Source organism: Malaclemys terrapin, chromosome 3 (genome assembly GCF_027887155.1).
Source record: "Malaclemys terrapin pileata isolate rMalTer1 chromosome 3, rMalTer1.hap1, whole genome shotgun sequence".
Lineage (NCBI taxonomy): Eukaryota > Metazoa > Chordata > Testudines > Emydidae > Malaclemys > Malaclemys terrapin.
In genome coordinates this window covers 1193553-1207227 of record NC_071507.1, presented here as the reverse complement: position 1 = coordinate 1207227, position 13675 = coordinate 1193553, and the positions used below count along the sequence as shown (strand labels likewise).

At 46.4% G+C, this 13675-nt stretch overlaps 2 protein-coding genes across 2 annotated transcripts in view; one reads left to right on the top strand and one right to left on the bottom strand.

Annotated features, from left to right (window-relative positions):
- The window catches only part of HNRNPLL (heterogeneous nuclear ribonucleoprotein L like), a 37095-nt gene extending 35206 nt beyond the window's left edge, over positions 1-1889 (bottom strand). The window contains exon 1 of the mRNA XM_054024446.1: positions 1548-1889. Coding sequence (XP_053880421.1) covers positions 1548-1733 — 186 coding nt within the window. The 5' untranslated portion in view covers positions 1734-1889. The remainder of the gene's footprint in view (positions 1-1547) is intronic.
- Positions 1890-2192: 303 nt separating this feature from the next.
- GALM (galactose mutarotase) overlaps positions 2193-13675 on the top strand; it is a 67175-nt gene continuing 55692 nt past the window's right edge. The window contains exon 1 of the mRNA XM_054024106.1: positions 2193-2371. The gene's annotated coding sequence lies outside the window, so the exon portion shown is untranslated. The remainder of the gene's footprint in view (positions 2372-13675) is intronic.

Here is a 13675-nt window from a genome sequence, read left to right as displayed (position 1 = left end):
TTTTAGTTGCCCTTCTCTGAACCTTTTCTAATGCTCTAATATCTTTTTTGAGATGAGGAGACCACATCTGTATGCAGTATTCAAGATGTGGGTGTACCATGGATTTATATAAGGGCAATAAGATGTTCTCCGTCTTATTCTCTATCCCTTTTTTAATGATTCCTAACGTCCTGTTTGCTTTTTTGACTGCCGCTGCACACTGCGTGGACTTAGAGTCCACGGTGACTCTAAGATCTCTTTCCTGATTAGCTATAGCTAAATTAGCCCCCATCACATTGTATGTATAGATGCAGTGTTCACAGAAATGCCATCTAGTTGTGCATTAAAGTGTGTCACTGAGTCAATTACAGTATTCAAGAGTTAATTTTCATCAATGGTGTATCAATACCACAGTTTGTTTTGGGAACTTTTTCTCTAATTGATTTAGTGTTATCTCCATCAGAAAGTTTACTGGATTGAGGGACACTAACAATAGAAGTTCTTTCATAATACCAAAAAAAAAAAAAAAAAAAAAAACGCACAACAATCACAACACTAAACTCAGTTTCCTACATTCTGATGCAGAACAAATTTGTTTTAACACAAACGAACATCCAAAAGCTCCCCAAACTTTTTCCACTGAACATTAATGATCATCTCAGCTGATCCTTTTTCCAACCGTGAAGAGTGATGCAGAGAAAATGTCACATTAATTAATAAACTGGATAGTTAACTAACAGACCCAATACAGTTACGTGGAGAAGACACCAAAGCAGGGTTAATCTATATTAATGGATTCAGAGAATAGTGATTTAATTTCACTATTCAGCTATAAGTATGTACACAAAGCACATGGGAGCCAGGGGAAAATGGAATGATAATGAACCCCATACTCGCTCAAACATATGCACTGAAGGAGAAGAATTTAGATTATTTTTAAAATCTATGCGTATGTTGCCAAACTTGCCAGACAAAATGTAAGAAGAGAGCAGGATAAAAAACCCTTCTCTCCCCTTCCAGGCTTTTATAGCTATAGCCAGCAATGAGTAGGCACAGGGTCTTTAATGGCTATACCCCAAATGGTAACAGAGCTCACCATGAAATAGACACAAGTCCTAGGAACACTAAATCAGACCATCTACACCTTACAGACTAGAGCAGGGGCTGGCCCCCTCCTGCAATCATGGTGAAGGGGGAATCCCTCCTCCGCCCCCATGGTGGGAACAATCAGCATCTCCTCCTGCCTCTAGACATGGAAAGGTGTGTGTGTGTGTGTGTGTGTGTGTGCGCGCGTGCGGGGGGGGGGGGAAATCAGCAACTCCCTGAAACACCTCCTGCCCCTCCACTTATGCGGGGGGGAGGGAGATGGTCACCATCTCCCGCAATCCTCCCCAGCACCTCCTGCCCCTCCGCAGGCCTTGGGGGGGATGGGGGGGACAATGATCAGCACTTCCCCAGTTCCTCCTGCCCCTCCGCAGGCCGTAGCCAGCCAGCTGCCCCCCCCGGGGGCCCAGACCCCCCCTCCTCTCTCCTCAGGGTGGGAAGTGGGAACCCTGCCCCGCTCTCACCCCGCCCGAGAAGCCCCCTCCGCGGGGGGGCGCCGCTTTCTCCCGGCGGCCCTCGCCTTCCTCGCCGCCGTACTCGATCTCGCCCTCCTCGGCGGCGGCGCTGGGCTTGAGGCGCTTGGCCTGGCTCTCGTAGGCGCCGTCCTCCTCCTCCTCGTACTGCTCCCCGGACGACGACGGCGACGACATGGCGGCGGCAGGCTGGGGCCCGGCGGCGCACACACAGCGGGGAGGGGTCGCTCGGCCGCGGCCAGCAGCAGCAGCACCGGCGACGTTCCGCGCCGCTCCCTGCTCCAGCACCGGCAGCCAGGCAACCGCTCCCGGGCGGCGATTGGCCGGGCTGCTGGAGGGGCGCGCTAGGATTGGCCGAGCGGCAAGTCCGTCACGTTCCGCGAGCTACTCCCGCCCCCTCCCCTAGTTCTTCGATGTCTGGCGACTGCGGCTTGGGAAGGGGGGGGGGCGAGGCGCGTGCGGAGGGGGAGGGCTGGCGGGAGCCCGCGGGCCGCCTAGCCCACGCGGCGGGCGGGCGAGCGGGCGGGCACGCGGGCGGGCACGCGCATGGCCCTGATTGGAGCGCGACCAGGGAGGGGGGGCGGCGTGCCGCGTGCCGCCTGCCCGCGCGCCTGGCGCCAAGCCTGAGGTAACCGCTCCCCCCGCTACGCGGCTGTCGTTAGCCGGGTGTCGCCCCGCAGCCCCCCTGCGATGGCTGCCCCGGGCCACGCAGGAGCCAGTGGCAGAGCCGGGCCCCGGCTTCCCACAGCCTCGGCGGCGCCCCGACCACAAGGGCAGCCTTGATAAGCGTTTGGCCTCAAGCACATCCTGTGGCAGTGAGTTCCTTCGTCTAATTGTATTTGCCACCTTGTCATTTAATTGACCGGCCCCTTGCTCTTGTCTGGTGAGACGGGGCCAACTGGAGCTCGCTGTTTTCCCTCCCCAGACGGTTCATTATATTACAGACTTTCCCAGGAGAAGGGCTAGCCCAGTGTCCTGTCTGCCGACCGCGCCAGTGCCGGGTGCCCCAGGGGGAGTGAACAGCACAGGGCAGCTAGGGAGTGATCCATCCCCTGCCGTCCTGTCCCAGCATCTGGCAGTCAGGGGCTAGGGATGCCCAGAGCACGGGGTTGCAGCCCTGCCCTTCTTGGCTAATAGCCATTGATGGACCTGTCCTCCATGAACTTACCTAGTTCTTTATTGAACCCTGTTATAGTCTTGGCCTTCACAACATGCCCTGGCAAGGAGTTCCACAGGTTAACCGTCTGTTGTGAGAAGTAGTACTTCCTTTTGTTTGTTTTAAACCGGCTCCCTATTAATTTCATTGGGTGACTTTTAGGATGTCTCCTTTTCTAAGGGGAACAAATCCAATCTCTCTTCCCAGGAGAGATCTCCCTGCTCCTAATTAATCTCCTCACCAATTCACCACACTGGGCTTCCCTTTGCACAGCCTTCCACCCCTCCCCCCAACAGTGGACCTTCTGATCAGCCTCTCATGCAACTCTGTCAGCCTCCGACCCACTGTTTAGCCTCCAAACTGCCTTGCTCTGAAGGAAGTCAGGGTCAGCTCTTGTGCCATTGTGAGGTAGCATGGCCCAGGGTTCACCCTCTTACGTGAGAAAGGATTACTCTATTGCAAATTTACCCTGCAAGATTTGTGAGTGTATAACAGCCTATACTATCGCTGTGTGTATCCATTATTAACATTCTCTGGTGATTGGTGCTAGTAAACACCCATAATAGGGCCATGTGTTGTTCCCCAGCCTTTGCTGCTTGAGTATGTTCAGATGATGCAAGGAGTATATACTGCTGCTCAGCTCATGTTGTACATGTCTCCTTGAGGTTTGTAGGGGCCGGAAGGGGTGCTGGAACAGTTTGTTTTAGTGGGGGTGCTGAAAGTCATAGAACCAAACTGTAAACCTTGTATATGATGGAAACCACTTGAAGCCAGGGGATGTGGCAGCACCCCTACTTCTAACATTTATGTCTTGAGGTCCTCTGAAGCCCTACGTTTATATGATTCGATGATGCGCTGATGAGCCCATACCTATCTTGAATTACCCTTTTGTGCATACGTGACTGTGCATGTGGGAGGAAAGCTATTTGTGTTTGGTGCATGGCTAAGCCTTAAAGAACCTTTAGGCGGCTTTATGCAGCACTCTTTTGACTGCCTAACCCATGAAAACATGGAGAAGAACGGTGGTTAAAGTAGAGCAATGGAGGATAGGGAGTTCACACATTCGGTTAGCCTTTACCAACTGGGGGGGGAGGGTGGCGTTGTGAAGGATTTTTCTTTTTGATTAGTCTATTGTCTTTTTTGGCTTTGTTCTTTCTGTTTCATTCTATTGAATTGCTTTATTTATCTTTCCCTCTGTCTTTTTCAGTGTCTCTTTTCTCTCAGTCTATGGTTCTTGGAAATTTTTCAAGTGTATTGTTAAGATTGTGGTATCCAAACAGCTAAAGCTATGCCTCCGTTTTAGGGACAGCTTGTCAGAGATTAATATCAATTGCCATTGTGATTAAGCTTTCTTTTCTCTGTACTTGCCATTTTTCTAGGTATCCAGCACATGTTATCCCAAAGACATTTCTATCCTGGACATAAATGCTTACCTGCAGTATATGAAGTTTCTAATAAACATCAGTTATATGGACTGTAGTTTCGGGGTTTTATCAGGCATGACATTCTTCTAGGCTGTGCTGCAGATCTGAATTATAGTCAGATAAATTCCGCTGCCTTTGTGGCATGCTGTAATAATGAGGTCATGTCTACACTACACAATTAAACGGACTTAAGTTAGGTCAAAAAGAACAGAAGTACTTGTGGCACCTTAGAGACTAACAAATTTATTAGAGCATAAGCTTTCGTGGACTACAGCCCACTTCTTCGGATACATACCGAAGAAGTGGGCTGTAGTCCACGAAAGCTTATGCTCTAATAAATTTGTTAGTCTCTAAGGTGCCACAAGTACTCCTGTTCTTTTTGCGGATACAGACTAACACGGCTGCTACTCTGAAACCTTAAGTTAGGTCGACCTACAGCCACCGCAGTAATTAAATTGGCTGTTCGTGTGCACACTACCCTCCTTCCGTCAGCTGTGCGCATCCTCACCAGGAGCACTTGCACCGACTTAAGTGGGGCATTGCCCACTGGAGTCCCGCCACCCCTGGGCGGACTGCTGGCAGTGGGACTCTGTCTGTCAGTCCCGGAACGGCAACTGGTGATGTAAGCAACGCAGTATCCACATAGATATTGCATCAACCTAACTACATCAACTTAAGTGCCTTGCCTTTCACCTAGGTGGAGTTATTAAGTCAGTGTAGTGGGCAACTGACATCAGCGGGAGGGACATTTTAGTTTAGGTGCTTAGAGAGTAAGGTCAAAGTAAGCTGCCTTAGGTCGACCTAACTCTGTAGTGTACACTAAGCCTGAGTTTCTTTCTTTGTGAGAATGAATGATTGTTTGACCAAGCTCATTTGTGGTCACTGTTTAAGCAGAATCTACCCTCTGCTAACAGGAAATAGCCAGAAAAATTTCAATATGTTTCTATGTAGCATAAGGATTCAAGGAGCACCATTTGGTAACAGATCCAGTGTCACTGATTGATGCAGTGTTTGCATATTCCAAATGGGGATTTCAAGATTTTTTTTCTCACTCTCAAGCAGCAACACTGATCCCTTTACATCCTGCACGTCTGTCTTGTTCCTTAACCTCTGTAAGGCACAGGCTTGGAACAATACACCTCTACCCTGATATAACGTGACCTGATATAACATGATTTTGGATATAACGGTGGAAAGCAGCGCTCGGAGGTGGGGGGGCTGCGCACTCCGGCGGATCAAAGCAAGTTCGATATAACGCGGTTTCACCTATAACGTAGTAAGATTTTTGGCTCCTGACGACAGCATTATATCAGGGTAGAGGTGTAATTCTTTCTGTTTGTCATTCATACTTTTGAAGGAAAAAAGTAATGGAAATGTATCCCATTTATTTACACTCAAAATGTAGTATCTGATTCAGAAGATGATCCAGACAAATATGCATTAATCAGCTATATTGTGATCATTTGTTGAACGGTAGGGACGCCATTGTTTTTGATGATCAGATTTGTTTCCTTGTATGAGAAGGAAAGCCAATGGGTGGTAAAGTTTTCCAAAATAATCTTACTAATTTTCATGCAGTTTTTTATTACACAGTATTATTAGTGAAGAGGAGATACGGTTTTCAGTCCGCTACTCTCCAGTAGGAAAGGAAATAAAGATTACTCACGTATCAGCATGCACATAAGTGCAATGGCATAATTATACAAAGAATATTTGCTCAGAGGTTGGAACAAAAACAACCACCTCCAAACTCTGAATGACTTGAAACCACCTGATAGTGCACAGAGCTATGTAACCACATGGTCCTGTCACTGGGCTTGTCTTTGTTGCTGTGTTAGCTATTTGAGTGTTGCTCCTAACCAGACTATCAACCACACACAAATATGTCTAGCTTGAGTTAGGTGGTATTTTAAACTTAGCTGGCCTATCAGGGAGTGGGGGGTTGAAGCTTGAGTGCTGCTGACACTAAGGGTACATCTACACTACAGGGGGGAGTCGATTTAAGATACGCAAATTCAGCTACGTGAATAGCGTAGCTGAATTCGACGTATCACAGCCGACTTACCCCGCTGTGAGGACGGCGGCAAAATCGACTTCTGCGGCTTTCTGTCGATGGCGCTTACTCCCACCTCCGCTGGTGGAGTAAGAGCGCCGATTCGGGGATTGATTGTCGCGTCCCAACGGGACGCGATAAATCGATCCCTGCAAGGTCGATTTCTACCCGCCGATTCAGGCGGGTAGTGTAGACCTAGCCTTAGGGTACGTCTACACTACCTGCCAAATCGGCAGGTAGCGATTGATCTATCGGGGATCAATTTATCGCGTGTAGTGTAAACGCGATAAATCGATCCCCGATTGCTCTCCCGTCGACTGCTGAACTCCAGCTCGGCGAGAGGCGGAAGCAAAGTCGATGGGGGAGTGGCGGCTGTCGATCCCGCACTGCAAGGACGCGAAGTAAGTGATTCTAAGTCGATCTAAGATATGTTGACTTCAGCTACGCTATTCTCGTAGCTGAAGTTGCGTATCTTAGATCGATTCCCTCCCTCCCCCATCCCCCCAGTGTAGACCAGGCCTAATGCAGTGTGGATGCATCTACTCTATGCTGCCTGATTGTTATTTTGCAGACTGGTTGCTCTCACTCCAGCTAGGCTAACCTGAGAGGGTGTTAATTTGAGAGTAAATATTGAGCTAATTCTGCAGTGAGGACATACCCACTGTTGACCTTGTCTTTCCTCCTCCATTGTTTCTTTGCTTCTTTGCATCAGTTTGCTGTGACTTGTATTCAGTTACACTGTACACTCCGTGGTGCCAGGACTGTCTCTTACTATGTGTATGTACAGCACCTGGCATAATGAGGCTCCGATTGGGACTCATTGGCATTACTGGAATACAAGTTATTATCAGAAGAACAAACAGCAAAACTATTTCATGCATTTAGGCATAAATATAATAAAATAATCAACATGGGTTGATCTAACATAGCTACAATAGCAGGATGAAAATGAGAAAGAGAGCTCCCTGGAGATCAGTGTGCTCATGAGGCTTTCAAATGTGAATTGAAATTATGCGTTACACTTTGCCATCTGTTGTAGGCCCATGCAAGTGGCTATATTAGGATAAGGAGGTCATGGTGGATAATCAGCTGACATGAGCTCCCAGTGTAGTGCTATGGCCAAAAGAGCTAATGCAATCCTTGGAAACAAAAATGAAGAGAGGAATTTTGAGTAGGAGTAGAGAAGTTTTTTTACCTCTCTATTTGGTACTGGTATGACTTCTGCTGGAGTACTAGAAGGGATGTGCTGGCCGCCGCTTCCCACAGCTTCCATTGGCCGGGAACAGCGAACTGGGGCCACTGGAAACTGCGGGCGGCTGTGCCTGCAGATGGTCAATGTAAACAAACTGTCTCGCAGCCAGCCAGCGGATTTCACTAATGGGCCGCATGTGGGCCGCAGGTTGCCCACCACTGGCCAAGAGAATTATTAAAGGATTAAAAAGTATGTCTTATAGTGAGAGACTCAATCTATTTAGCTTAAATACAAAGAAGGTTAAGCAGTGACTTGATCACAGTCTGTAGCTATCTACAAATATTTGAAAGTGGGCTCTTCAGCCTAGAAGAGAAAGGTGTAATGAGAGCCAAAAGGTTGAAAGTTAAAGCTAGACAAATTAAGACTGGAAATAAGGTGTACATTTTTACACAGTGATGGTAATTAACCATTTGAACATCATATCAAAGGTTGTGGTAGATTCTCCATTTTATATCAAGATTGGATTTTTTTTAAGATATGCGCTAGAAATTACTTTGGAGAAGTTCTATGGTCTGTGTTATACAGGAGATCAGACTAGATGATCACATTGGTCCCTTCTGGCCTTGGAATCTATGAATGCTCTTGAAGACCCAGGGCACGGTGCTGTGCCCACAAATCCACATCAGCTGTGGGTGTAGTCCAGTGCATTCTCTTTTTTATTGTTGGGAAGTGGTCTTGAGCGCAGGGCTCCTATCATGGCTCCAAATCACATGACAAATCCCATGAGACCTTATAGCTCCAAATCCTGTGCCAATCCTGCAAGACCTCCAACCCACCCCAGAAGTCCCATGGGAGCTGAACATCTTGTGGGACCCAGCCCCTGCCATACAGTTTACTCTCTCCGATTGTGGGAGCCACCAAACTAATCTCTCACTAGGCTCGGGACTCTCTTCTGTTATGAACCTTCAATTTTTTTGTTCTTTTTCAATATCTAATGGCTCTGTTAAAGAGTGCATGTCCTTAAATTGGAATAGGCATACAGTAACCTGTGTTGCTAACTAAGAGGAACGAGGCCACCCCTGGAGTCCAAGCTTTCTTGACCTCTTGGAAGCTGTGACAGGACTTTTGCAAACTAGGTACAGCTAGTGATAGACAGGGTCTGTGTCTGCCCTCTCAATTTGTTGAGTATTTCCAACCTTCACCAAAATTGTGCAATCTCAGGTTCTTTGTAGACTCATCACTGCTCCTGGGTGCTCATGGAACTGCAGTGTTTTGTAAACCCTTTTTCTATCTGTGTCTCGCTAGAGGGTTGCACTCTTTCCTCCCTGAATGCACTTCACTAGTTATCTGTCCCTACGGTGACCAGATTTTATGGGGACAGTCCCGATATTTGGGGTTTTATCTTACATAAGTGCCTATTACCCCCCCCCCCCCCGTCCTGAATTTTCACACTTGCTGTCTGGTCACTCTATTCATACCTATCCATGGAGGACTAGTACAGTGCACTTGACTTATAGGAATAGTCTTGAGTATTGCCTGTAAACTGGCATAAGGAAGATGTAGCTGCTCACCTCCTGAATGTGGGGCTACTATAAGGAGATAACAGTAAGGTTCTGTGCTACATCCACGCTATCTATTTGCTTCTCTATGCAGGAAAGAAATACCAGTATAAATTAACACCTTAGCCTATACCTATATAATTATACCAGTGTAACGCCCATGTGGACAATCTTATTCCTGTGTTAGAATCGCCTTGTTTTAGTTTAGCTTATGTCACTTTGGAAGGGTTTAATTTAGGGATATAAATATTGTTTTAAAAGTTAACCGGTTATAATTGTAATAATTTATCATTTAACTGGTTAACTGAGGTCGCTCCGGATGTCCCGGCGCAGACGGGGCTGGGGTCCCTCCGGACGGACAGCGTGGGGGGACTAGGGCCACTCCGGCCCATCCATGACTGGGGCGGGGGCTGTGCCCGCCGGAGCACAAAGGGTTAATGGTTAAGGTTGGTTTACCTGGTAAACCTAATGTTAATCGGTTAACCTTTTACATCCCTAGTTTAATTATAATAAGACTGGTATAAATCATAAAACTTTCCTATCCAAACAAGCCCACAGTGCAATTCAAGGTGTGTTAGCGTCTTGAAAAGAGAGAATGGTTTGGAACCTGACAGAGATCAAAGGCTACATTTTCAAAATGTGGCCTCTAAAACTGCATACCCAAAGCAGCATGCCCAAGTTGATGTATGCCCTCCAATATGGATTTGTTAACTCAGACTGGGCTGTTAGATGTATAACTACCTGGGTTTGGCACACAAGTGTTTGTTCACACAAATCTAAGTTCTTGGCATGTGCAAAAAGTTTAGGTTGAAATCTAGAAGCTGGGTTTAGGCCACTTTGGAAATGTTCTGCTCTAGCAGCAAGACAAGAAAGGGTCATCATACTCATTCATTTATAGGGTTTATTGCTTCCGCTTATCACACACTAACATCCATCCCTCTTGCAAAAGGATTATTAAAAGGGTAAGAAGAACTGAAAGCTTGTTTTGGTTTGATAGCTTCCTCTCTCTGCACAATAATTATGCTGCTGTTCAAATTGGAAACAGATCACAGTGAAGTGAGCACTACAAAGTTATTTCCTACCGTTATGCAAATGAGCAACATTATTTAAGTAGATCGCAAAAAGTAAACATTTAGGCCAACATTTTCATGAGCATCCGTGTGACAACATTTCTGCATCCTACTGGTCCCCAGTACACAAGGCAGCAGCAGGATGATAATAAAAAGGGCTGCTGGAGAGATAGGATGGGGAGAATACCTGGGGAAAGTCAAGGCTGCCTATTCAGATGAAGTGGTTTGATCCTTAACTGGGGAAGTGTTTGTCAGTCTCTATTTATGCTTATATCACCTTTTTAGAATTTGGGTTTATAAAGATCTTCTCCTACTGAACACTATCTGTTGTTATGGTTTGATTCTGCACAGTCACCCACCAAGTTACAGTCCTCTAAGTTTGGATACTCAATGTAAGTCACCTATAGCCTGATATTCAGAGTTCCTAAGCACCCACTAGGATCCAGGGGAGCAGGAGCGGTGGCTGCTCAGAATCCATGTGGATCTCTGGTAGGGCACCCAAACATTGAAGCAACCAATGTTAATGGACACTTTTGACAACGCTGGTTTTAAAATGCTACCGTGAAAAGTAACTACGTAAAATTAGCAGTTTCTTACCAAGTAGATCCTTGCAGTGTTGCCAACTCTCATGATTTGATCATGAGTTTCACAATATTTGCTGTGTTTATTAAAGTATCAGATACTGGAATCAGGTTATTAGCTGAGAATCTGGGCTTTCATATTTTAAAAAAATGTTTCTAGCCCTTGTTGTAGAGAGAAGCTTGAAAAGGTGATCTTTAAACACTCGAACACCAGGCCAAAAAAAACACTCAAACAGACCCAGGGCTGGCTCCAGGCACCAGCCCACCAAGCTTGCGCTTGGGGTGGCACCTGGAGGGGGGCGGCGCTCCAGCTGCTGGGGAGAGCGGAGCCGCAGTGGGCTTGCCGCCCTCCCCCCGGCGCTCTGGCCGCCAGGGAGAGCGGAGCCCCGGCCGGGCTCTCCGCCCTCCTCCCGGGGCTCCGGCTGCCAGCGGAGCCGCGGCGGGCTCGCCGCCCTCCCCCCAGCACTCCGGCTGGTTGGGGAGAGCAGCCCGCGGCCGGGCTCGGCGCCCTCCCCTGCCGCACTGGGTGGGGGGCGGCAGGAGGCTTTTTTGCCTTGGGCGGCAAAAAAGCCAGAGCCGGCCCTGAACAGACCCTTCCCCCTCTCCTCGCGACAACCATATTATCTTGAAATTCTCATGATTTTAAAGCCAATCTTATGATTTGGGGGCTCTGACTCAAGATTTTTGAATGCTTGGGATTGGCAATACTTTCTTTGAATATATTCAGAGGCATATACTTACTTTAGTATAAAACACTGAACAGGTTTTTTGAGTTCCTCTGTGATGCTGGGAAAGTCACTTCAACCAGATTTTTCAATTGTGGTCACTAATTGTTACCATGTAGACAGATTTGCAGAAGTCTGACCACCGACACCTGCAACTGAACTCAGTGGTAGCTGTGCTTTGAATGTATAAAGTGCTATATAATGCTGAGTGAGAACTCTGAAATATTGGGTCCTAAGTGTCTGAAATTGGGCATCCAATATGTGTAGACACTTTTGACTTTAATCTCTGTGCCTCAGATCCCTATTTGTGAAATGGGAATAATCCCAACCCCTTGCCTCACGGGGATACTGTGAAGATAAATTTAAGTTTATGAAGCACTCAGATACTATAGTGATGAGCACCATAGAAAAATCCACGAGGAAGTCAATAATTCTGTCTTCAGGGAATTCTTTTTTTTTTTTTTTTTTTTTTTAATAATTTTTGGGGGAATTTCATGTTAGTTAATTTTATCCGGGGGCCAGGCAGGTCCTGCCCTGTGGGGTGGGGTGGGTGGAAGACCCCAGGAGGAGCCTACACACACCCAACCCACAGCAGTGGCCCCTGTACCACAGGACTGGAACTCTGGGCATTGCAACCTGATGCATGGATTCACAGTATTGCTCAGGTTTGGCCCAGCCACCCTGACAGAGAGGTGGCTATGCCAAACCTGAGTGGTGCAGAGACCTCAGGGGCTGGGTTTTTTTCTCAACATGAGTATTGGACACATTAGTTCCTACTGAAGATAGAGGCATCACTTTCACATCCTTCCTAGCTGTTATTTTTGCCTCTGTTGTGCCAATATCATGAAATAATTGTAGTTCTGTGGCAAATTCTAGAGTCTCAGTAGGTCTCCTTGGCTTCTAGACACTCATTTGATTTTTGTGTCCAGGTCCAGGTGGGCATCAGTGAATTGGTCCATTGCCATAGAATCACAGAAATGAAGGGGTGGAAGGGACCTCAAAAAGGTCATCTAGTCCACCCATTGCACTCAGGCAGGACCAAGTAAATCTAGACCATTTTATCCATAGTATCTGCAGTGGCCTTTTTAAAACAATCTCAGTATAACTTCTCTTTCTGTCCAAAACAGGACCATGTCACTGGACCATATCGCCAACGTTTTACTTTTATTTATTTCTGTGACAATGCTGTCCACACCTAAACAGTCACTAAGCATCCCCTGCCAGCAAGGTCTATAAGGGATGTGAACAGCTGCTTCACCCAATAAACTAAAAGAGCCTTGGTTGAAATGCCTCTGGGGTCTCCTTCCTGGCACATCTGACTAGCATCCGGCTCAGCTACCAGGGCTGAGCAATGGCCTGAATGCTTAGATTGCAGCATGGACAGCTCACATTTCAAAATACTGGTTCTGTTGTTTGGATTTCATAAGAAGGAGATTGTTTCCTTCCTTTAGTTTTGCTTCTGTCAGCTGCAATATTCACAAACCATGTAAAGTAAACTGTGATAACTAAAACAAATAGGTATTGAATTCAGGGTTATTTAATGCATAGTGTTTTAAGATAATTTATTTTAACTGGATGTACAAGCAACCTTCCTCCCTCTTATTTGCATGAGTCACTGGGAGCTCATTAGAAACTCCAAAAATGTGACAAAAATAAACCTAGGATAACAACAGTAATTAGTACCTAGGTCTTATATAGAACTTTTTGTCCATAGAACTCAAAGCACTTTACAAAGGTGGTCAGTATCTTTATCCCCATTTTACAGATAGGTAAATGGAGTCATGAAGAGTGGAAATGACTTGCTCATGGTCACCCAGCAGGCCAGTGGCAGAGCTGGGAATAGACCCCAGGTTTTCCTAAAAGATCCAACACTCCAGATTAGAAAACACCCTCACTAGTGAGTGAATATATCAGTATTTTAATTCCCAGGCATTAAAAAATATGAGTTAGACTCCCAGTGAGGTAATGAGTGTTTTTTTTGGGGGTGGGGTTAAATATATATTGGGTTCTTTTTGTTTCCCTTCTGGTTTTTGAGGTCATTAGGATCCTGTTTATAAGCTTTTCTCTGCAGCCCTGAGAGCTAGAAGCTCACATTTTGAATTAAAGCTGAGATTCTCAGCTAATCAAATGATTCCAGACTCTGAGGCTTCAAGGAATACACCAAGCATTGTGAGATTTGTGACAAAAAGGCTAGAGGTAGCAACACTGAATATGGACCTGCTATTCATGTAACAAATTGCAAGGACTCAGTTTGCAGAACCATGTGAGAAACTGTATTTGTCACAAACTTTAGACTGCTTCACCTGAAATCTGCCCACTGATCTGTCTCCACTTTAAGATAGCTTGTCAAATAAATATT